Genomic DNA, 22,798 nt, shown 5'->3' on the forward strand with positions numbered 1-22,798 from the left:
ACGTTTCAAAGGTATAATTGAAAGTAGGTATACCTACCTACTCGTAATTGCAAACATATTTTCCAAAAATGTCAAAAGTTCGCAGTTGAAGTTTTTTTTTTTGATAGCTGAATTTTTGAAGCTTGTCAAATTTTGAAGGTAGGAATAATGGAATATAATACCTAGGTGGGTAATTTAAAATTTTAAAAAATCCAGGTAACACCTTGGAACGAAATTTTGGTACAGTAAATGTAAGGGGGAAAAAAGTATAATATCGCGTGACGAGGTCTCATACATTTTCTAAATCGTTGGATATCTACAAATATCGGTTCATTTTATTTCTGATTAAATGGCCCCTTAAATTTCTTGAAAATTGAAAACATTGCGCGGTCTCGGGACACATGATTCATCAAGTTTTTTGAACGCCGAGTACGAATATCAACTCATGGCACTCCAATACGGCTCCTATAGGGGTTTGACAAGACAATCCGTCTTGCTCTAGGAAATTGTAGCCAAAAACGCCGGAACTAACAAAAGGTTCTGTTATTATCAGCAACTTTCGGCAATTTTGACAACCTACTCGTAACATTCCAATGTTTACACGGGGACCTTTCGTCATCCAATTAGAAACAAAGCGACACTAGCGCGGCGCACCTCTGCCTAGTTCCTATTCGGTATAAGAGTTCATTCCAGAAGTGCTTAATATCTAAGTATTATTCGCGGGGAAATGTGATGTAAGTTGATATTAACTTGTTGATTTCGCAAATTATTTACTCTAGGTATATTTACCTACTCTCCGTTGTATGAAAAGCAATGAAATGCTGCGGTTTTAGAAAAAAGCACGGTCAGAAACCCACTTTACCAAAATTTCTGCAGCCCAAATTGATTTTTGAATTTTCAGCAACTCAGCAAGTTTTTTAAAATTTGAAATTTAAAATTAAATTTGTCTTATTTTTGCTTTTTTCTAAAGTCTAATCCTACGAACCAAATTTCATAATTTCCGGCAATTCTGGAACCTTCAGCACAATCTTTGTTTTCCCCAGAAATAGAATCTCAACATTTTTCTAAGACGCGAGGCGAGGAAATTAACTTGGAACAGTTAAAAATCATGGGGCCTATTCTCGGTCTATTCAACAAGTTTATCCATATTCAAGCTGATTTTCTAACGAGCACATCCAGCGCATTATTTTAACCAGCATTCTTCAACTTATCATTAAAAATATGTTGGTCAAAAAGACACGTGTACGTAGTGGTCTGCACGGGCCTGTCCGAAAGCCCGCGGGCCGAGCCCGATAAAAGTCGGGTCGGGTCGGGCCGGGCTTGTCGGGCTTTCTCGTGCTCCCGTTTTAGTACGTATTACGTAACTGGTACTCAACGCATGCGCTGTGAGTACTCATAAATAAAGAAGTGTAGCACCATGTTCACGTCACAACAATGCCCATTGTTGGGAAAACCATCTCGTCGCATCACGCCAACGTTGTTGTAACGAAATTTATCGGAAGTGTTGAAAAATTATTGTCGGGTCGGGCTCGGGCCCGTCGGGCTTGTTTCGGGCTTTCGGGTCGGGTCGGGCTGTTTGCCCGAAGTACTCGGGCCGGGTCGGGTAAGCCCGCGGGCTTGCCCGACCCGCGCAGACCACTAGTAGGTGCCTGCCTGAAAATTAGCTCAAATGTGGATAAATTTCTTGAATGGATCAAAGTCAAGCAACAATTGTCCGCACCCTAAATTAATTTCTACGCCTATTGGAGAAATTGAAAATTGCACTGAATGCTAGAAGGCTCCAGAATGACCAGAAACGGTGAAATCCAGTTCAGAAAGTTGATATTACTCTCAAGGCTGATTTTCAACACTGTTACTAAAATAAAGTAAGTAGGTAAGTATGTATTTTATTTTTATTTACAAAAGCATACCTTCATCACTTTTCAAAGTTTTAATCATTCTCGAGTGTTTTTTTTAGATTTTTGAGTGGTGTATCTTCAAATATGGAAAAAGCTATGAATTTGAATTCCAGAAAGTTTAGTCAGGTGAGTTGTTTTTCAACTTTTTTAGGATTTTAATGACCCAAACAATTCATTCGAAACAAAATTTATGGTAACAGCAATTTTTTGTTTTTTTTTTAAATTTTTTAACAGGATAATTATTTGTATACTAGAAAACCCGTTAAAACCGCGCATACTGCGCGGTTCTCCTAGAGCATGGAAATATTAATGTTGAAAATATTCACAGGGTATCCAACAGGAAGTTGAAAGTAGTGAAAAAGTAGTGAATTTTGTTGAAAAGGTGTGAAAAAATGAAAATTTCAAATGCGTTCCTTTTTCTCAATCTTCATTCCGTAGAAAAGAGCTCATTTGTTGACTTTTTTCAGAGCTTGAATTACACATTTTTGAGACCTGAGAACCTTATTGTTCAAATTCAAGAAATGTTCAAAGTTTGAATCAGAAAATTGAATTCCTCCCTGCATGAAGAAACTTTTTTTTTCACTCGTATTTCTCAAAACATGAATTTTTGAAAGCTTGCCCCCCTTGCTCAGGCTCGTTTTTTTTTTAATTCTGAGTTTTTCAAAATACCTCTCAAAATACTGATTTTTGAGAGCTTTTGCCCTCTCTTCGTCAGGGCCGGCCGGTTTGTTTCTCTTTTCCGCAGTTGAAAAATTCCAGACTTGAAGGAGATATCGAAATTCGAACATGCAAACACAGCAACAGTGTAATTTCAAGTTCGCAAGTTACGAACCTGCGAACCTGTATATAAAGCGTTCGCAGGTTCGCAAATTGGCCAGTAAAAATTTTTACTTCGTAACTTGGTGCCAATTTGCGAACCTGCGAACGCTTTATATACGGGTTCGTAGTGTCGCAACTTGCGAACCTACGAATACTAACCATACCTTGTTCGCAGGTTCGTAACTTGCGAACTTGAAATTACATTGTTGCTGTGTTCGCATTATCGTACTTTGGACTCGTAAAAATTTTCACTCGCCAATTTGCGAACCTGCGAACGCTTCATATACAGGTTCGTAATGTCGCAACTTGCGAACATACGAATATAGTACTACCCTCGTTCGCAGGTTTGTAACTTGAGAATACACTGTTGATGTGTTCGCATGTTCGTAACTTGAACTTGTAAACATTTTTACTCGCCAATTTGCGAATCTGCGAACGCTTCATATTTCGTTGTGTTGTCGCAGCTTGCGAACCTACGAATTAAGTAACTTTAGAAACTAAAAAAGCGGCAGGCACTTTTTGACAATTTTTGGCAATCGAGTAGGTGGCAAGCTGATTTTTGGTATACTGGTCCATTTTGATGTCCTGAAAACGAATCTGAGGAGTCCTACTGTCCCGGGCGTGCTTTCTTCCAAATTGTGGATCTTGGCCCCCCCCCAAATCGGTTTTTGGCCAATTTGTCGAGTCTCCACCAGATTTTTCAGTGCTCGAAAATTTCCATAAAATTTTTACCAAACACAGATGGAAATCCAAAATTTACCCAGTAATCCAATTTTAAACGCGTTATCAAGTCTACTGTAGGTGGGTCCAAGTCATTTTGGAGTCTCCAGCAACTTTTTGAAAATTTCCAAAGCCTCCGGCAGATTTTAGAAACTTGAAAATTTCGTCAAATGGAGTTATACAACCGAAATTCACTCTGTAACATAATTTCAACACGCCATGAAGTCTACTGTAGGCGGATTTCCAGTCGTTTTGAAACTTTCAGATACTTTTTTGGACCTTCATGGCAGATAAGGTTCCCGTTATTTGTTTCAAAATTAGTGTATTCCAGTCTCAAATAATTTTTGTCCATCGGTTTCATTCTTCTTTGAAATTTTGAAACATTATCCTTCAGCCTCTGCTTGAGGAAAGACAAAAATTCAGTAAACATTCCATTTGTAACATTTTTCCAAAGTGAAATGCAGGCCATTTCAATCCGATTTGCCAGTAGGTAGCAAAAATAACAAAAATTTAATCGCGAATCACGATTTTTGAATCAATCCATTGAATCCGATTCCGAATTGGATTCATTTGAAAACTGAATCGCAGATTTTGAATGAGATTCAATTTTTTGGTAGAATCGCCCCAATTGAACCCAATTCATTTTTTTTTTTGTTAATCACCCCATCTCTGGTCTCTTGGAATCAAAAAAACTTTGCTGAATGCTGCGTTGTGATTGGCCGAAATAGTTTCTCGAGCTTTTTGAACATTTAGCCAAATTTGAACTTTCAATAATAGCCTGCATATCTATACTTCACAAGCTTTCTATTGAGGGATCTTTTTTGAAAATCGGTTGAGTACACACTGAGGTCTCCTGGGGAACAAAAAAACCAACATCATTGTAATGGCCAAATGCTGCGTTGTGATTGGCTGGAATGATTTCTCGAGGTTTTTGAGCTTTTGGCCAAACTTTCAAACTTTCTAGAATACCCTGCAAATCTACTCTTCACAAGCTTTCTATTGAGGGGTCTTTTATGAAAATTGGTTGTGTGCTTATTGAGATCTTGTGGGAATTATAATTGCCGAATGCTACGTTGTGATTGACCAAAATGATTTCTCAAGCTTTTTGAGCTTTTGGCCAAACCTTTCAAACTTTCAAGAATAACCTGCATACATACATTTCACAAGCTTTCTATTGAGGGGCCTTTTATGAAAATTGGTTGAGTACATACTGAGGATTGCTGAATGATGCGTTGTGATCGGCCGAAATAATTACTCAAGGTTTGTGACTTTTAACCAAACTTTTCAAACTTTCAAGAATAGCATGCAAATCTACACTTCACAATGCTTTCTATTGAGGGGTCTTTTATGGAAATTGGTCAAGTACTTTCTGAGATCTCGTGGGAAATAATACCTATAATATGCCGGATGCTGCGTTATGATTGGCCGAAATGAGTTCTTGAGCTTTTGGCCAAACTTTTCAAACTTTTAAAAATAACCTGCAAATCTATACTTCACAAGGTTTCTATTGAGGGGTCTTTTATGAAAATTGGTTGAGTACTCACTGAGATCTCGTGGGAACAAAAAACCCGACATCATTTAAGATTGTAATTTACCCTGCAGCGAATGTAGTAAGCAAATATATTATATTCTTCACAATCAGATGCGACATTTTTCATTTAAAAAATGTCATTTGAAGGTCCATGAAAAAGCAAAGCCGGATCCACCAAGAAGTTACTCGTTTTTGCAGATATTTCATGGATATTGTAAAAGATCTTGAATAGACCCTAATAATTGAATTTAGCATTGCGGCAGGATCTCAGCATGATTAGGGATGTATTTCAGGAAGGTAAGAAAAATGATAATTTCATGCAACTTTAAAAATTATATCCCCCCCCCTACTTCACCTAGAAATTTTTAGGAATGAACAATATTGCTTATGTGAGTTATGGTTTTTCATAAAAATTGTTATGTTAATTTGTGGTATACGATTTGTGGTTGTTCGGATTTTTTAGGTACCTAATTAATAATTTTCAATTTTTTGCACAGGATACCTATAACTGTAGGAATTTACACTGCGACGCGAATATATTCTTCACCTATTGGATGTAAAAAATAGAACTGTAAGTAGGTATAAGTATTAGATATTAAAGATGAAGCGCATCACCAATCAGATGTAACATTTTTCATCAAGACTCAAGAGACGTCATTTGAAGGAACATGAAAAAGCAAAGTTAGATTCACGAAAAAGTGTGACACTTTTGCAGATATTTTAGGATATTGTAAAAAATCTTGAATAATAATTGAAGTTGCCGAACAGATACCCTGCTTTGCGGTAGGATCCCAGCATTCCCAGCATAATTCGAGATGCATTTTAGGTAAGTAAAATAAGTACCTACATAGTTAATTACAGGTAAAAGAAATGGTAATTTTATGAAACTATGGAAAAATTATTGCTGTCCAGTGTCCAGTGTCCATGGGTCAAGTTTCCATTTTCCATACGGCTACCAAGTGTTACCTACGTCACAATTACATATTTCACAGCTGAAATCCTGATAAATGACAAAATTTAGGGGGATAAAACATGAAATTAACACGTGAAAATTCAGTTTTTCTCGTTTCTTTCAAAACCAATTGAGTTTTGAGAAAAACTTATGAGAATTTTTTTTTAGACATTGAAAAAAGCCAGCTCATAAAGTTTATTTGAAGCTTTTAGCTTCGAGCTGGTTTCTGAGAAATGTTTGAAAAGCTGATTTCTTTTATGAAAATTTTGCTTTCTATCCCCCTAAAATAATTTCTAAGGACGTCGTTACGTAAGTATGTACTTGGTAGCCGTATTTTCTTCTTGTAGTTGTTTTAAATTGCATATATTTTACTCTTTTCTTTGTATGTATTCTCTGCATGTGATACTTATAATATGGGATTGGGAAAGCCTCGAAGTCAGTTTTAAAGAAATGGAGACGAGATTGGTACGTATGTCCTATGTAAGTACATCAAAAACCAGGAGAATTATTAAGTAGGTAATTTCTTTTTCAATTTGTTTTTAAAGTTCAACTTTTCGTCAGACTTAAAAAATATCGTTGTTGAATTGTTGTGTAAAAAATTTTGAAGATGTCGACAAGTCTTTTCGAAAAGTAATTTGTATCTTGTCTAAAACTAATCTCCGAATCCGAATTTCGCCATCTTGAGCCGTTATGGAGCCTGTAGCGTGATTTTCGATTTCACCCGGAATTTGAAAATTTCTCCAGAAGGTGTGAAAATTCATTTAGGTAGCTAAAAATCGTGTTGTGGCTTATTTTTGATCTATTTAACAACAACTCGATTCATTACAGCTGCCTCAATTGATTTCCACGCCCTTTTGGAGAAAGTTTAGAATTCTGTAATACCTTGAGAATCACGCTGAAAGCTCCAGAATGGTAAGAAAGTGTCAAATTCGGATTCATGGGGTTGGTCTTAGACAGAGATACCGCCAGCAATTCGTACACACTTCAAAAAATTGATTTAATTTTCTTCAGCAAATGAAATTTTCCAGAAAAATGACCAGACATGTTTTATTTTTCAGGATTCCGCAACTTGGAGAGAATTTCTTTTTATGACGTTTCAAAGGTATAATTGAAAGTAGGTACCTACCTACCTACTCGTAATTACAAACATATTTTCCAAAAATGTCAAAAGTACGCAGTTGAAGTTTTTTTTTGATAGCTCAATTTTTCAAGCTTGTCAAATTTTGGAGGTAGGAATAATGGAATATAATACCTACGTAGGTAATTTAAAATTTAAAAAAAATCTAGGTGACACCTTGGAACGAAAATTTGGAAGTATAATATCGCGTGACGTGGTTTCATATATTTTCTAAATCATTTCTGATTAATGGTCCCTTGAAAACACCGCGCGGTCTCAGGACACATGATTCATTAAGTTTTTTGAACGCCGACTGCGAATATCAACTCATTTTTTTGATTGGATGACCACTCCAACACGGCTCATATGTACGAGGGATAGTCGGAAAGTAAGTTTCACATGGCTGGAAAAGTATGAACGCGTGGACATTTTTTGACCAAAATTGGAGGAAATATAGTTTTAACATTCAACCAGATCTGACAAAATTTATTCTGCATTTGGGTGCATTGTTCGTATTTTACAGCGTGATTAGTAGAGTGCTGATAAAAAACATCCGTCCAAAAATTATATTTTAGAAAAAATTAATTTTCCAAGCTAAAAAAAGAAAAATTCATTGGAAAATTGATTGAGAACCACTCAAGACATAACATAGTAACATTATTTTGGTTCAATCAAAATCCAAATAAAGTAGATTGCTCAGTGATAATCTGATAATCTGCTGAATGTCGGCATTGTCGAAAGTCACTCAGCACCAGAAATTTTGCAACCATCATATGAACAATTTACAGCGTCAAATAACGTCCCAACTTGAAAAAACATTAGTATGATACCTTTTGAGTAATTCTTGACGAATTTTACTCATAATTATTACAACTGAAAAAAAATTTTTTTTGCTAAATACTGCATTTGGACGGATGTTTTTTATCAGCACTCTACTAATCACGCTGTAAAATACGAACAATGCACCCAAATGCAGAATAAATTTTGTCAGATCTGGTTGAATGTTTGAACTATATTTCCTCCAATTTTGGTCAAAAAATGTCCACGCGTTCATACTTTTCCAGCCATGTGAAACTTACTTTCCGACTATCCCTCGTATTATTCGCACTATTATGGTCCATTCAGAAGAGTGCTTATTCGCTGGTAAATGTGATGTAAGTTGATATTAACTTGTTGATTTCGCAAACTATTTACTCTAGGTAAGGTATATTTACCTACTCTCCATTGCATGAAACGCTTTGTTTTCAGAAAAAAGTATGATCAGAAACCCCCCTTGCCAAAATTTCTGCAGCTCAAATTGATTTTTGAATTTTCAGCAAGTTTTAGTTTTGTCTTATTTTTGCTTTTTTCTAAAATCTAATCCTACGAACCAAATTTCATAATTTCTGGCAATTCTGGAGCCTCCAGCACAGTCTTTGTTTTCCCCAGAAATAGAATCTCAACATTTTTCTTATGTAGAAGGCGCGTGAGGCGAGGAAATTAACTTGAACATTTAAAAATCGGAGACTATTCTCGGTCTATTCGACAAATTTATCCATATTTGAGCTGATTTTCTAGCAAGCACATCCAGCACAATATTTTAACCAGCATTCTTCATCCTCACATATCATTAAAAATATGTTGGTGGAAAATAAACGCGCTCATAGGTACCCGCCTGAAAATTAGCTCAAATGTAGATAAACTCGTTGAATGGATCAAGGTCAAGCAACAATTTTTAGCACCCTTTCCACGCCTTCAGGAGAATTATGAAAATTGCGCTAGAGGTGTAGAAGGCTCCAGAATGACCAGAAACAGTGAAATCCAGTTCAGAAAGTTGATATTATTACTCTCAAAGCTGATTTTCATCACCGTTACATTATTTTTATTTACAAAAGCATACCTGAATCACTTTCCAAAGATTTAATCATTCTCGAGTGATTTTTTAGATTTCGATTCTGAGCGAAATTCACAAACGGCTTTTCTCGTTTGAGCAAATTGTTTGCGAACGAATCAGTTGTAATTTTTATGGATGAAATTGAACTAATGTAGGAACCTAATCAAATTACAGAGAATGTAATAAAAATCAGCCAACTGCTAGAAAACTCAAAAATTTTCTCAAATCCAACTCAAGTAAAATGGCTATCCAAATTACTCACATTTGAATTCTAAAATGTTTAGTAGGGTGAGTTGTTTTTCAACTTTTTTAGAGTTTTAATGTCTCCGAGCAAAAAATCCTGCACAAAAATGACCTCAATAGACGCAGGAAAAATTTAAGAGCTTTTTGGTAAATGATCTCCACTCCCCCTTCCCTGGCCCGAGCTCAAAGTTTTCAAAATTGAAATAATATTCAATTGTTTCAATTTTTTAGCTCAGGTGGTAATTAGACATAATTTAGTACTTGCATACGTAAGTATATGATCACTTTTAGGCCATTAGAAAAGTCCAAAGTTCATTTTTGCCAAATGCAGGATTTCTCTACATACATATTATTCTATTCCTTTTTTCCTTTTAAAATATGATAATTTGTAATCATCTCCTCAAGATGGTAAAATTTGGTGGCAAACTGATTTTCATTTGTAAGTACATACCTATGTGATAAGTGAGCGACTGAGCACTAATGAGACCACTTAAGCTGAAAACCAAAAATCAATTTTTTTTCGGCACATTTAAAATTTTTAAAATTTTCAAAACTTGGAGCTGGACCACTGGAAGGGGAGGGGGTCAAATGTTGACCAAATAATCTGGAAATTTATCGTGCGTTTTATTGAGGTTATTTGGCCATGATTTTCTAGCGATTCGCTCGTTTTCGAATGATTTGTAGATTGTGAGCAGATTGTTCTTGAACAAATCGAGTTCAGTCTCATTATGAGAGGAGTATTACGTTACTGTCAAAAACTCTGTTCAGAGAGTTCAAGAATGGTTTTCAGGAAATTTGAATTATTTTAGAAAATAGGAGCGAATTCAACCCAAGCGAAGCCGAGGGCAAAAGCTTTGGAAAATTCACAATCCTTCACAACCAAAAAAAAAAAAACAATCCTTTTGTACCTTTACTTATGGCAATTTCCAAAAAGTTTGTAAGTAGGTACGTACTTTTTCGCAATTTTGAGGCAAAACTTTGAAAAAAGTAACCGAAAGTTACTATAGGGTAAGCGCAGGTAATATGGGGTACATAGATTCAAACTCTTCCTGAACGAAGAGAAATTGATAAAAAAATAATAATTTTGGCGACAATCGAAAAATCATACCCAAAAATTGAGCAAAAATTGATTTATTTTGAGAAAAATATAAAAAATGTCGTTTTTTCAACCTTTGAGGCTCAAAATTGAAGCTCAGTATTAAAATAAGACAAAAACAAAGTACATATTCGTGTTCAGCGTGAAATTCTAATGCTTTTTGACACCTCGTTTGCAATTTTCCCCGCAACTCATTTTAGGGTGGTGCATGGGACGTCCCAAAAAGCTTTGAAAAAGGGTGAAAAGGCATGCGCGGATCTCAGCGGATTTTGGATATGTTTTTTAGGACTGCACCTTATTTGATACATTGAGCCAAAATAATACTTTGCTCCAATACATAGTCAAATTTGAATTCTAAAATTTTTAGTAGGGTGAGTTGTTTTTCAAGTTTTTTAGAATTTTAACGACTCCGAGCAAAAAATCCTGCACAAAAATGACCTCAATAAGACGCAGGAAAAATTTACGAACTTTCTGGTAAATGACCCCCACTCTCCCTTCCCTGGCCCGAGCTCAAAGTTTTCAAAATTGAAATAGTTTTCAATTGTTTCAATTTTTCAGCTCAGGAGGTCATTTGACATAATTTAGTACTTGCATATATGATCACTTTTAGGCCATTAGAAAAGTCCAAAGTTCATTTTTGCCAAATGCAGGATTTCTCTACATAAATATTATTCTATTCCTTTTTTCCTTTTAAAATATGATAATTTGTAATCATCTCCTCAAGATGGTAAAATTTGGTGGCAAACTGATTTTCATTTGTAAGTAAGTTACATACCTATGTGATAAGTGAGCGACTGAGCACTAATGAGACCACTTAAGCTGAAAACAAAAAATCAATTTTTTTTTTAATTTTCAAAACTTGGAGCTGGACCACTGGGAGGGGAGGGGGTCAAATGTTGACCAAATAATCTGGAAATTTATCGTGCGTTTTATTGAGGTTATTTGGCCATGATTTTCTAGCGATTCTCTCGCTTTCGAATGATTTGTAGATTGTAAGCAGATTGTTCTTGAACAAATCGAGTTCAGTCTCATTATGAGAGGAGTATTACGTTACTGTCAAAAACTCTGTTCAGAGAGTTCAAGAATGGTTTTCAGGAAATTTAAATTATTTTAGAAAATAGGAGTGAATTCAGCCTAAGCGAAGTCGAGGGCAAACGCTTTCGAAGATTCACAATTCTTCAACAAAAAAAAACCACTCCTTTCGTACCTTTACTTATGGCAATTTTCCAAATTTTGTGGCAAAATCAAAAGTTAAGCAGAATAAAAAGTTAAATACATCAAACCGATAAAATTAGTTTGAGTGAGTTTTTTTTTTTTTTTTTTTTTTTTAAATTGAACGGATCTACATTTATGTACCTAGAACTTGAAAAAGTAGACCTCTACTTTACCTAAATTTTCTTCAAGAAGTCTCAAAAATGTTTTTCCCTGGGGAAATGGTAACAACATTCTCATATGGATTCGTTTTTTTCCTCATTAGTCATTAGAAACAAAAATTGTGACACATAGAAAAAATTTCATAAAATGTTGAAAATAATTCGGAGCCCTTCTGAAAAAAATGTTGGCACCTTTTTTTAAATGTTTTGCAGTAGCGCATTTTTCGAACCTGTGGTCGCTACTGCAGACGAAGAAATTTTAATAACGTATCGTTAATTCGTTATTTTCCGTTCATTTCAGTAGTTAAAACGAAGATACGTAAACCAGATAAGTAAAACGAGCATTTCTCGATGAATTTCCGATCAACATGATAAGATCAAATCAGTCGAACGCGTGTTTTCATCAAAGACCATCTCGTATCACAGAATAGCGACCCTTAAACGGAATAATTCGACCCGAAGGATCGATGCATCATGAAGCGTTCGATTTTAAGCAGCTTATTGATCGCTAACGTGATTTATTATTGTTCCCATACCATTAGCTGCAAGAAAAGTGACAAACCAAGAAGAACGATAGCAACAATGTCGACACCGGAAATGGCATACGATTCGAATACAGAGGCGATCAGTGAAGTAAGTCTGGATTCTGATTCTTCTTCGATGGCCCAATTTGTTCCGTGAATAAATAAAAGCATTTCATGTACAATTTTTCTGTACTGCAGGAATGGGAATGGGCGGATAGCAACTTTTTGAATATCAGTACCAACGATAGCCAGCAGCTGGTTGTAGAAATCTTGAGGAAGTATCTGGATAACGATACGTTGTTTGTGGAACTTAGCTCGGGCAATGGAGAGCGTATTGTAAATTTTGCTCAAAACTTTCCTTACGTTACGTTTCAACCTACCGAATACGAGAACGATCCGATGAAGATGGCCAATGTTCGTCCTCAAAAAGTGCACTATAATTTGAGTAATATAAGAGATCCGGTGCACGTGGATATCGAGTCATCTTCGAGAATGTGGTTCGATGGCAGTATCTATGAGGAAAGCGTCGATTATATGTTCCTCGTTGCTAATTTATTGCACGCGGCGCCTCTGAAAGTCACTACAGGTAGGCCTGCCGAACATATTTCAAATAATCACCTGTGAAAAAACAAATGCTACATGTTAAATTGTAAATGGTTGCTTTTCCCCAGGAATATTCGAAGGCGCTGCCAGATACTTGAAGCCGGCAGGTTATCTATTAATGTACGGACCCTTCAAACTGCAAGGAAAAATATACGGTGACGAGAACCTAAAACTGGATCGTGATTTGAGGAAGAAAAACTTCAAGTGGGGTTTGCGCGAGGTATGGGGAGAGCTGAACGAAGAAGCCTTCGACGTTGGCATTTATTTAGAAATGATATACAAATTACCCGATCAAAAAAATCAAATAATCGCGTGGAAAAAGGACGAGATCATGCAATACCATCTGGATGAATCGAAAATAGCAGTAGACGATGCAGTCACCGATATGGTCAACTATTTCGACGATGATTACGGTGATGACGTCCCCGAAGATGAAAACGAAAACGCAAATGCTACGTTTTATACGACGATGATGCCGACAGGGGCGTACGTAGATGAATAGGTAAACATGCCTTTGATTATAGATACCTATCTGTGATCAAAAGTAGGCACCATCCTTGATGTTATTTTCCAATAGTCCACTCCACTTGTCCAGTATTATAGGCTGCCTATTTCTTTCGGTGGCTGCAAAATTTCAACATTTTGTTCTGATTGAGAGTTTGCTGAGCAATTGAAACCGGTTTGTTTTCAATTAATTCGTATATGAACTCTTAGAAACTGTTTCATAAAGGAGAGGGAAAAAATTATCATCGTGTTCGTTATAAATAATATTTACTAATTAGGTACTTTTTATACGAAGCCTTACAAATAAATAAAAAATCCAACACTAATTTAACAAATTTTTGACAATTTTTGGCAACGAAATAATACGTAAGTATAGCAAAAAAGTATTAGGTACCTTTTGAAAATTCACTGGCAAAAAAGTGATACTTTTTAGAAATTTTTGGCAAAAAAATACCAAGACATTTGCGTGATTCTTGAAAAAAAAATACTTTATTAATTTTTCTAAAAAGTTAAAATATTATTTTTCAAAGTGCTAGACTATGACATTTCAGAGAAAAGTAGGTAAGGCCTTTTTTTTGATTAATTGAAGGCCAAAAAATGATGAGATACTTTTTCACAACTTGCGTCAAAAACAGCGAGTCAGATTTGGATAATTCTTGAAAAAATGTGACACTTTTTGGAATTTTTTCCCCAAAAATTAGCAGTTTTACTAAAAAATGAAAAAAAATTTGTCATTTTTAAAAAAACTAGAACTTTTGAGAATTTTTGGCAAAGTGCAGAATTTTGACAATTTCAGCCAAAGGAAGGATTTTTATGGCAATTCCTGGCAAAAAGCTAAAATTACCTATAGGAACATTCGTTTTTCAAAAAAGGAGACTTTTTGGAATTGAAAAAAAAACGTGGAATTTTTCAGCATTTTTGTCAGAGTACTTTGACAATTTTAGCAATAAGCAAGACTTTTATGGCAATTAAGTATGCAATTTTGGTCGAAAAAGCGAAAATTTTGGACAATTTTGAATAAAAAGATGGATACCTATTTATTGCAATGTTCTGCAATTCTAAAAAAAGCGAGCATTTCTGTTTGAAAAAGCAAGAATTTTGCCAATTTTTGCAAACAGCAAGACTTCGACAGTTTTAGCAAAAAGCAGAACCTTTGGTCACTAATCAGGGGCCAAATACTTAATAAGATACATTTCGCAATTCCTCGCAAAAAACAAGACTTTTGAATCATTTTTGGAAAAAAGTTGGACTTTTTGTAATTTTCTGCATAAAGACGACAATTTTTCAGCCAATTTTTGTGATATGCAAAATTTTTTGTGATTTTTGAAAAATCGAGAATTTTTGACAGAAAGCAAGACTTTGAACATTACAACAAGAGGAAATGCTTTTTCGTCAATTTCCAGCAAAGAATGTTAAATTTTTGGTCAATTTTTTAAAAATGGGAGACATTTTGAAATTTTTGGGGAAAAAGTGACACTGAGTTTTTGTCTATTTTTGGCAAAAAGCAAAACTTTGACGATTGTAGGAAGAAGTAAAGTACAACTGTGTAGCAATCATTAAAAAAAATACTTACACCTTCTCTTTTTTGCAATTTGTGTAGGAAAAGCAAAAATTCTGCACAATTTTGAAAAAAAATAGGACTATTTGGAATTTTTTGCAAAAAAAAAAGACAATCTTTAGTCATTTTTGTGAAAAAGCTACATTTGTGGCAATTTTTCGCAAAAAGCCAAGATTTTTGGAATTTTTTGGAATAGTGAAATTTTTTTCAATTTTTGCCAGAAAGCGCGAGTTTCTGTCAATTTTTTTGCAAAAAGCAACACTTTAGGGCGATTATAGGCAAAAAAGATCTTTTATGGCGATTTTGGTAGAAAAAGCAAGAATTTTGGACAATTCTGAATCGAAAGTGGGATATTTTAGAACTTTCTACACAAAGCGACAATTATCTGCAATTTTTCTAAAAAGCGAAAACCTTTGTAAAATTTTGAAAAAGCGAGAATTTTGTCAATTTTTGGCAAAAAGCAAAAATTTGCCAATTTTAACAAAGAGTAGAAACTTTAGTTACCTATAGGTAATTATATTGGAGGCCAAAAAATAATATATTTTTGTAGTTCCTGTCAAAGAAATGAGACTGATGAACAATTTTCGGAAAAGAATGACTTTATTAAATTTTGTGCAAATAAAGACGACAATTTTTCAGCCATTTTACTAAACAGCAAAAATTTTTGTCATTTTTAAAAATGTTGGATTTTTTTTTTTAAAACATTAACTTTGACACCTTTAGCAAAAGGGTGCGCTTTTTTTTGGCTATTTCTGGCAAAAAATCTGAACTTTTTTGGAATTTTCTGTAAAAAAACGACACTTTTTAGTATCTAATTTTTCTGAAAAGGTGAGAATTTTTGACAATTTTGGACAAAAAGAAAAAGACTTGGAAGTTGGACAATTTCTTGGGAATTATTGGCAAAAAAGTTATAGTTTTCTCGCAATTTCCTTTTTTGACAATTTCTGGTAAAAGCGACACTTTTGGGTAATTTAAAGGGAAAAAATTTGAGAACTTTATGAAGTTTCCACGAAAAAGCGAAAATTTTCATCAGTATATACAGCAATAATCGAGACCTTTTTGGCGATTTCGACAGAAGGCGAAATTTTTCGCTAGGTATTTGGCAAAAAGCGAGACTTTGACAATTTTACTAAAAGGCAGAGCTTTCCAAAATATCACCAACAATAACTTTTCACCATGATAGGAAATTTGATGAATGTTTGTTTCGTCTTCGAGTCTATTAGATATCGACAATACTCAGTACCTAAGTAAGTACCAGATTATCGATATTTGATTCGAAATGTCAAAAATATCGATGTAAGCTTGTACAAAATAAACTCTCGTTTCGAACTCTCTCAAATTGAACCGTTCCATCAGCACCACAGCCGGAAAATTCTACATACTTTCAAGTTGGCCATCTAAGAATTCTGAATTATTTTCCATCAATGGAAATTTCTCGATTTTCGAATCATTCATCTATAAATTTATTCATTCATTTGTTTGTTCGTTTGCTTGTTCATTTGTTTGTTTGTTTGTTTGTTCGATTGTTCGCTTGTTTGTTTGTTTGTTTGTTTGTTTGCCTCGTAATATTACTGTATTGTTAATACATACTTATGTATTGTAAGTAAGTAATTTTTTATTTCTTTAATAATTTTTTTTTGTGCATAAATGCATGCAGTGATTTGTAATGATACACGTATGTAATCTACTATCGAGGTACCTACAATAAAGGCTGGTTTGAATGAGCTCAACAAAGGTCAATAAAGGGAAGTAGATAAGTATTCCAGCAAACAAAAAAATTCTAGGCCCGATGGAAGAAAATTAAAAGACCATTCGCATCCCAAACCATAACATTAGGTCAAATTTCATACTACCTACGCTAAGTTTTATTTTTTTTTTTTTAAATCAAAATTTAATAAAAATGAGACGAAAAGTTGAACTTTGCTCTACACTTTATTTATTTTTAACCACCTGAATCGATTGGATGGAGATATATATGTGAGGGTTTCAGCGTTTAAAAAAGATGAAACGTGCAAAATTGATTCGAATAAATTTGTATTAACGTTGTGAACTGTTTAAAAAAAACCGTCATATTGGAGGCTGATGGTGATGTCCGCGAGTGCCTTAATACTCTCTGATATTTTTCTGATATACTTTTTCAGCTTTTCGACTCAAATCATCGTGCATTCTTTTCCATACGAGCATTTCGCAATAGAGTGGCGTAGGATAAAAAATGGTGCGATCGAGGTAAAGTTCGAGCATGGCGCCAAATTTGGTCATTTCTCGGTAAGCGTCTCGTAGACCCCAGTCCGGATTGCACATCTTCATTAAATTATGCAGATCTTTATTGGCTTTAGGAGAACGCACCGTGCCGTACGAAAAAGTACCGTAGAAAAATACTGATCCATTTTGTCTCAAATATTGTTGCGTGGCTCGGAATATTTCTGCAAAAATGTAGATCAAATTAAAAGAGCTAGGTACGCTTAAGGTATCTATTATCTAACTTATCGAAGAAACCTTTTGGGCTCATCCATCTATGAAACCTTGCAGATTTTAGGCAAAATAAAAGGAAAGTTACGTACGTTTAGTGCAATTCCAATGCATTAAATTAATGGAATTAGCATTGAATATATAAGCCAATGAAAAATTCGCAACTTTTTCTTTGGCCGAGGCGAACCAGTCACTCGGATCCGAACACGGATCCAAGTAAATCGGCTCCAAAACATTCGGCGATCCGTATTCTTTCCTTTTGTTCGAAATGGTTTCCATCAATGACGCGTTCGTCTCCGAAGGTTGAAATAATATGCCAGTTTCAGATAGATTTTTCGCCAAACTGAAGATGAATTCGCCGTCGCCCGATAGCAGTTCTAAAAATATGGTGCCATTCTCCGTGTAAGGCATGTACTTGGTCATGTAACGGATAACCATATCCAAGTTGATTTCGGGTTTTAAATGTCGCAGCATTTTTTGTAGGGCATCCTGATCACACATATATTATTGAAAAATTACAACAAAATCGAGGATATTGTAATCTATTTCTTGGCAGGTTGAAGGGAAAAAAACTAAATAGGTAGGTAAGTTAAGTTAAGGTGGCTGCTCTCGTAGGTACGAGTACTTACGAATTTATCTATAGTGGTGATATCGGTGACATTTTGTAATTCGTTCCAATAACAGCCATCGTTGAAATCCTTGTCCCAACTGATTATTAAAGGGATCGCGGAAATGAAAATCAAATTAAAACGCCACTTGAGAAATGACGAACCAATCATGTTGATATCAAAAAAGCCTACCTATGAGTACGACACATGCTAACAGTTATGATGAGCGTCAAAGATTTTTCAACAACTCGGCCAATTACATGTGTTATATCTCTTGGAGGAAAATTAAATATAATCGAGGTTGAATTTAATTCCTCGCCTATCGATAAAGTTATCTATCAAGAAAAAAAGAGCAAGAAGCATCAGCCGGATGTGTAATAGGTTGAACATATTTCTAAGCAGGAATGCAAAATCTCATTACTCGATCTCGAATTAATTTTACACAGTTGGTCGATTCGATGCACGAGCTGTCCTGTGCTCTTCTTCCCAAAGGTGACTCGAATTTATGAGGATTATCTCTAAATTTCAATAATATGCCTCTCTATTAGGTAACGTAGCAGAGGTTTTGAGAGAAAATTAAGCATATATCGTAACAAGGGAGGCATTCCAACTGGCACAAATATTCTTGAAGTGGACAAAGAGGAATTGGAAGAAGACCTCAAAATACACCACCATGCAAAATGTCAAGAGCTGAAATTCATTTTTCGATTTTTGATTAATTTTTAAAAATTCAAATTTGGTCCAAAAATCGGGAAAAAATCCAAAATTTCAACAAATTGACCTAAAAGGCTAAAATTTGATTTATTCCTCATTTTTGACCTTTCCAGTCAATTGGTGATGGTTTTGAACCGTTCTGGAGCATCTAGCAGATTTTTGGACTCCAGTTTTTGAAAAAAAAGCTGTAATTTGGGAGAAAGTGAAATTCAGCCACAATGAACTTGAATTTATCATCCATTGTAATCCTTTCGATCGATTTAGGCACGTATTTTCGAAATCTTTTTGCGATGATTCAAATCCAAAATTTTCTTTGGTGATTAGGCACCTATTATTGAAAAACAAAAAATTAAAAAAATCATCAATTGCGAAGAAGTGAGAGAGAAAAGCTGAAGTTCAGTTTATACTCAATCTCAATTGTTTACGTAGTACGTACGATACCTCTCGAGTGGATTGGTGACGGTCTTGATAGGGTTCTGGAGCCTCCAACGGATTTTTGGTACCTCATCCACTTTTCGAGAGAAAAAAAACGCTGTAGATTGGGTGAAGATGGAATTCTCAGCATCAATACACTGGGATTCGCCATCAAATCCAAAATTCTCATGCAAACAATTTCAAACAAAAATTTACATTTCGGTACTCAAAGGGAAATACGAGTCCCTCGTTCACAACGATCAATAAAGATAGTGAATGATTCGTTCGCGAACGATTTACTCGGAAACTATATGAATCATTCGGAAACGACCGAATCGCATTTACTTGACAGTAATTCGCTTGCGAACGATTCGCTCATTTCAGAAAAATCATTCGCGAACGAATGAATCACTTCGAAATCGAACCACACACATAATAAGACAAAACGAAACATTATTCAATCAGTCAAATCAGTGTGAATCAGTCAATTGAAATCATGAACGATTCGTTCGCGAACGATTTATACTTGGAAAATCAAAACGATGAATCATATGCGAACGTCCGAATCACTCCCCTAATTTAATGAATTTAATCCGAGAATGCGACCAATCAATAGGAATCATAGGTGAATTTAGGGGGGGGGGTGATTTGGGGTATAATCACCCCCTAAGGCCAAAAAATCGTTAGGTTAATATAATTTCCTACGATTTCTTGCATTGAATCACACGAAAAAAATAATATTGTTTTACGTTTCTAGGGAGATAATTCGGAGAACGGTTGGTTGGCGTGAAGAGGATGCGATAAAAATAATACGAAACAGGTTTCCAGAAGACTAGCTCTTGCATCGAACTTTTTCCAAGTTTTCCTACGAAATAAAATCTAATGTACGTAAGCTTTCGACAGCCAAAAGGTACCTAGACACTCGAGGCCGCGAGCAAATTCATAAACCGAGTACTAATAGAAGCAAAAGAGGTAGAGAAAATTCGAATTTCGTTAATACCGCTAGTCGGCGATCCGGAAATTGATGGGAAAATTAGACAGTTATTGCGTAGACAGTAAGTAATTATTTTTGTTTCTTGAATACCTACGTATGAATTTCCAATTTTCTGGAAGCTTATGTTTCGTTATTACAAGGGAGAAAAAGTGCTCCTTTTGCTCCAGCTTACTGATCATTATTGGAATTGAATAGATACTGGGATTTTTCTCCCTTATAACGAAAAATATGTTATCCAACTCGGGAGTAAAAATGATTTTCGACAATTTTGAATTATTTTCCTCGCGTGGATATAGGAATACCATGAAAACCGAATGTCTCGTCTTGAATTCATGAAAAGAGTTGGTTACTTGAATAGGGCTTCTGATACCTATTAAAAATGATTAAATTTTGTTACCTACGATTAAGAACTTTTTAATCGAATTTTGATTCCTTATTAGTTGTTTTAAAACATGTACATACTTATTTTCATATTTTTAACCAATTTTCTATGTATTTGTTGTACGTTTATTGAAGTTCGCATTTTTGAGCGATTTTTTTGTAGTTTTTCAGCATTGTTTCAAAATTTTGGTAAGATTTTCTAAAATTCAAGTATCGTTTTTTCCTTCAAAAAATCACCACTACAGAAAAATGCAAAAACATTCAAAAATAATTCTCAAAAAATGAATATTTAAGTCATAAGTGCTGTTTTGGGAACCTTGGCTACACTGACAAACTTATAAAAAGCGCAAACGATTTAATGCGCAAATCAGCCACCAACCTACCTAGGTACATAACAAGCCATCAGCTATTCACTGATTGCAAGATAGTTTTTTCATTTTTTTTGCTTTCACCATATTGGTCGATGGTTGCATTTGTTGCATAAGTTCTCGTAAGTAATATAGACCATTCGACTAAACAACTTTTAATGGCATAATCAACATGATCTTACCTTAGACATTCAGTAAGTAAGTAGGTATCAAATTGTATATTTCTGATTTCTCAGTTCCACTTCTTGTTGATAAAAAGATGTCTGATTTTTATCAAATTGAATCCAAAAATTAATTTATTGTACCATTCAAAATTTAAAATCATCATTGACAAAAACAATTGTACAAATAGGTAAATTGCTCGGATTTGGCACAAACTAGGTATTATTGCTCAGCATTAATAAAAAATACTACTTGTTAATTGAGTAACCCTATCTCTGAAAATACTATACAATGATTGGCTGTGTGTTGACAATGATGAAAAAGCAATTACAATTATGGAGGTTTTTCGCGCTTCGGCTTTGCGCAAAAGCTCCAGTAAAAGTTGTGAATGATCCTTCGCGAACGATTTGCTCAGCATAGAAAAATCGTTCGCGAACGAATAAATCACTTCGAAATGGAACCAATTAATAAGACAAAACGAAACATTATTCAATCAGATGTGAATTAGTTAATTAAAATCAGGAATGATTCGTTCACGAACGATTTACTTGGAAAATCAAAACGATGAATCATTTGCGAACGTCCGAATCACTCCCCTAATTTTAAGAGTTGTCATTATCCGAGCATTCCGTTGGAATAATAATAACAAGCCATCAGCTATTCACTGATTGCAATATAGTTTATGCATTTGCTTTCACCATATTGGTCGATGGTTGCATTTGCTGCCAAGTTCTCGAAAAATAGAACATTCAACTAAACAACTTTTGATGGCATAATCAACATGATCTTACCTTAGACATTCAGTAAGTACATAGGTATCAATTTAAAAATTGTATATTTCTGATTTCTCAGTTCCACTTCTTGTTGATAAAAAGATGTCTGATTTTTATCAAATTGAATCCAAAAATTAGTTTATTGTACAATTCAAAATTTCAAATCATCATTGACGAAAACAATTGTACAAATAGGTAACTTGTTCGAACTTGGCGCAAACTATTAGTGCTCAGCATTAATAAAAATACTACTTGTTAATTGAGTAACCCTATCTCTGAAAATACTATTCGCTGATTTGCTGTGTGTTGACAATGATGAAAAAGCAATTGCAATATAGAGGAAGCTCTAAATTCTCAAAAAAAAGTTTAAAAATCATGTAGGTAACCGGTGGTATTGAAATTTTTTTTCAGTGGTATTGTGTAGATACCAACTCGGGCATCATGTGCATATAGTTTAACGGCCCCCAACCCCCCTCCACTATGGGTCAAGTCCCCCCAAACCCTGAACACTCCATCGTCGTGGCCTGTAACCACTTAAATTTTTCAACTTCATCTTCAAAAATGAATTACACTATCACTTTTTTTGAAGAAAAAAAAATGATACATATTATTATATGATATGAGAGTAAATGACAGAACTGATATAAATTTTTGGAATGATACTTATACCCTGAAACCGAGGTCATAAAGTGATGTAACCAGTTTTTGGTCCATCGCCGTAACCAATTTTTGTTAATTTTTTTCTGGCTCTCCTATTCGATTTTTTTAAAGGTGAAATGGGTACACTGTATCGTTTTAGTGATAGTACTGCTGCGCCTATTTCAAATCCATCAAGCAAATGCAGTTAACCAGTCTGCAAATTGTAATCTGAGAAAATTGTACTGATTTCCTTTTTTCGGATCCATCGCCGTGGCTTATCATTCTCACGTATAAAAGAGACATTTTTTTTCTTGAAAAAAAAAGAAAATATTCAAATAGTAAGTACTTGATGACCACAACTTTGAAAATTGAAAAATTATTGATACTATTACCAGTAAAACAAATTTTAGTTCTTTTTTTCTTACGTCGTGGATAGTACAGTTTGGTATTTCGTCGTGGCTATCATGATTTTTTTGTCCACGGCGA

At 34.7% G+C, this 22,798-nt stretch overlaps 2 protein-coding genes across 2 annotated transcripts; one reads left to right on the plus strand and one right to left on the minus strand.

The window, feature by feature from the left end:
- Positions 1–11,958: 11,958 nt before the first annotated feature.
- Positions 11,959–16,393, plus strand: LOC135831492 (methyltransferase-like 26). Its single transcript, XM_065344015.1, has 3 exons — positions 11,959–12,234; positions 12,324–12,711; positions 12,797–16,393. The coding sequence occupies exons 1-3, from the start codon at positions 12,076–12,078 to the stop codon at positions 13,228–13,230; spliced, it is 981 nt and encodes a 326-aa protein (XP_065200087.1). The 5' UTR covers positions 11,959–12,075; the 3' UTR covers positions 13,231–16,393.
- A 414-nt stretch (positions 16,394–16,807) lies between these two features.
- LOC135831499 (methyltransferase-like 26) lies at positions 16,808–18,142 on the minus strand. Its single transcript, XM_065344028.1, has 3 exons — positions 17,889–18,142; positions 17,352–17,748; positions 16,808–17,213 (listed from the first exon to the last, which is right to left on the minus strand). Exons 1-3 carry the CDS (start codon positions 18,036–18,038, stop codon positions 16,894–16,896), a joined length of 867 nt encoding a protein of 288 aa, XP_065200100.1. The 5' UTR covers positions 18,039–18,142; the 3' UTR covers positions 16,808–16,893.
- Between the last annotated feature and the right edge of the window lie 4,656 nt (positions 18,143–22,798).

The sequence above is a fragment of the Planococcus citri genome, chromosome 1, assembly GCF_950023065.1.
Source record: "Planococcus citri chromosome 1, ihPlaCitr1.1, whole genome shotgun sequence".
Lineage (NCBI taxonomy): Eukaryota > Metazoa > Arthropoda > Insecta > Hemiptera > Pseudococcidae > Planococcus > Planococcus citri.

What these genes read in the sequence shown, in the direction of transcription:
- LOC135831492 (XM_065344015.1), top strand. Translation starts at nt 12,076, where the DNA reads ATGAAGCGTTCGATTTTAAGCAGCTTATTGATCGCTAACGTGATTTAT. An exon ending in ATACAGAGGCGATCAGTGAA is followed by an intron (nt 12,235 to 12,323) that starts GTAAGTCTGGAT and finishes TCTGTACTGCAG; the next exon opens with GAATGGGAATGGGCGGATAG. An exon ending in GCCTCTGAAAGTCACTACAG is followed by an intron (nt 12,712 to 12,796) that starts GTAGGCCTGCCG and finishes GCTTTTCCCCAG; the next exon opens with GAATATTCGAAGGCGCTGCC.
- LOC135831499 (XM_065344028.1), bottom strand. Translation starts at nt 18,038, where the DNA reads ATGATTGGTTCGTCATTTCTCAAGTGGCGTTTTAATTTGATTTTCATT. An exon ending in TCACCACTATAGATAAATTC is followed by an intron (nt 17,749 to 17,888) that starts GTAAGTACTCGT and finishes ATGTGTGATCAG; the next exon opens with GATGCCCTACAAAAAATGCT. An exon ending in GCATTGGAATTGCACTAAAC is followed by an intron (nt 17,214 to 17,351) that starts GTACGTAACTTT and finishes ACATTTTTGCAG; the next exon opens with AAATATTCCGAGCCACGCAA.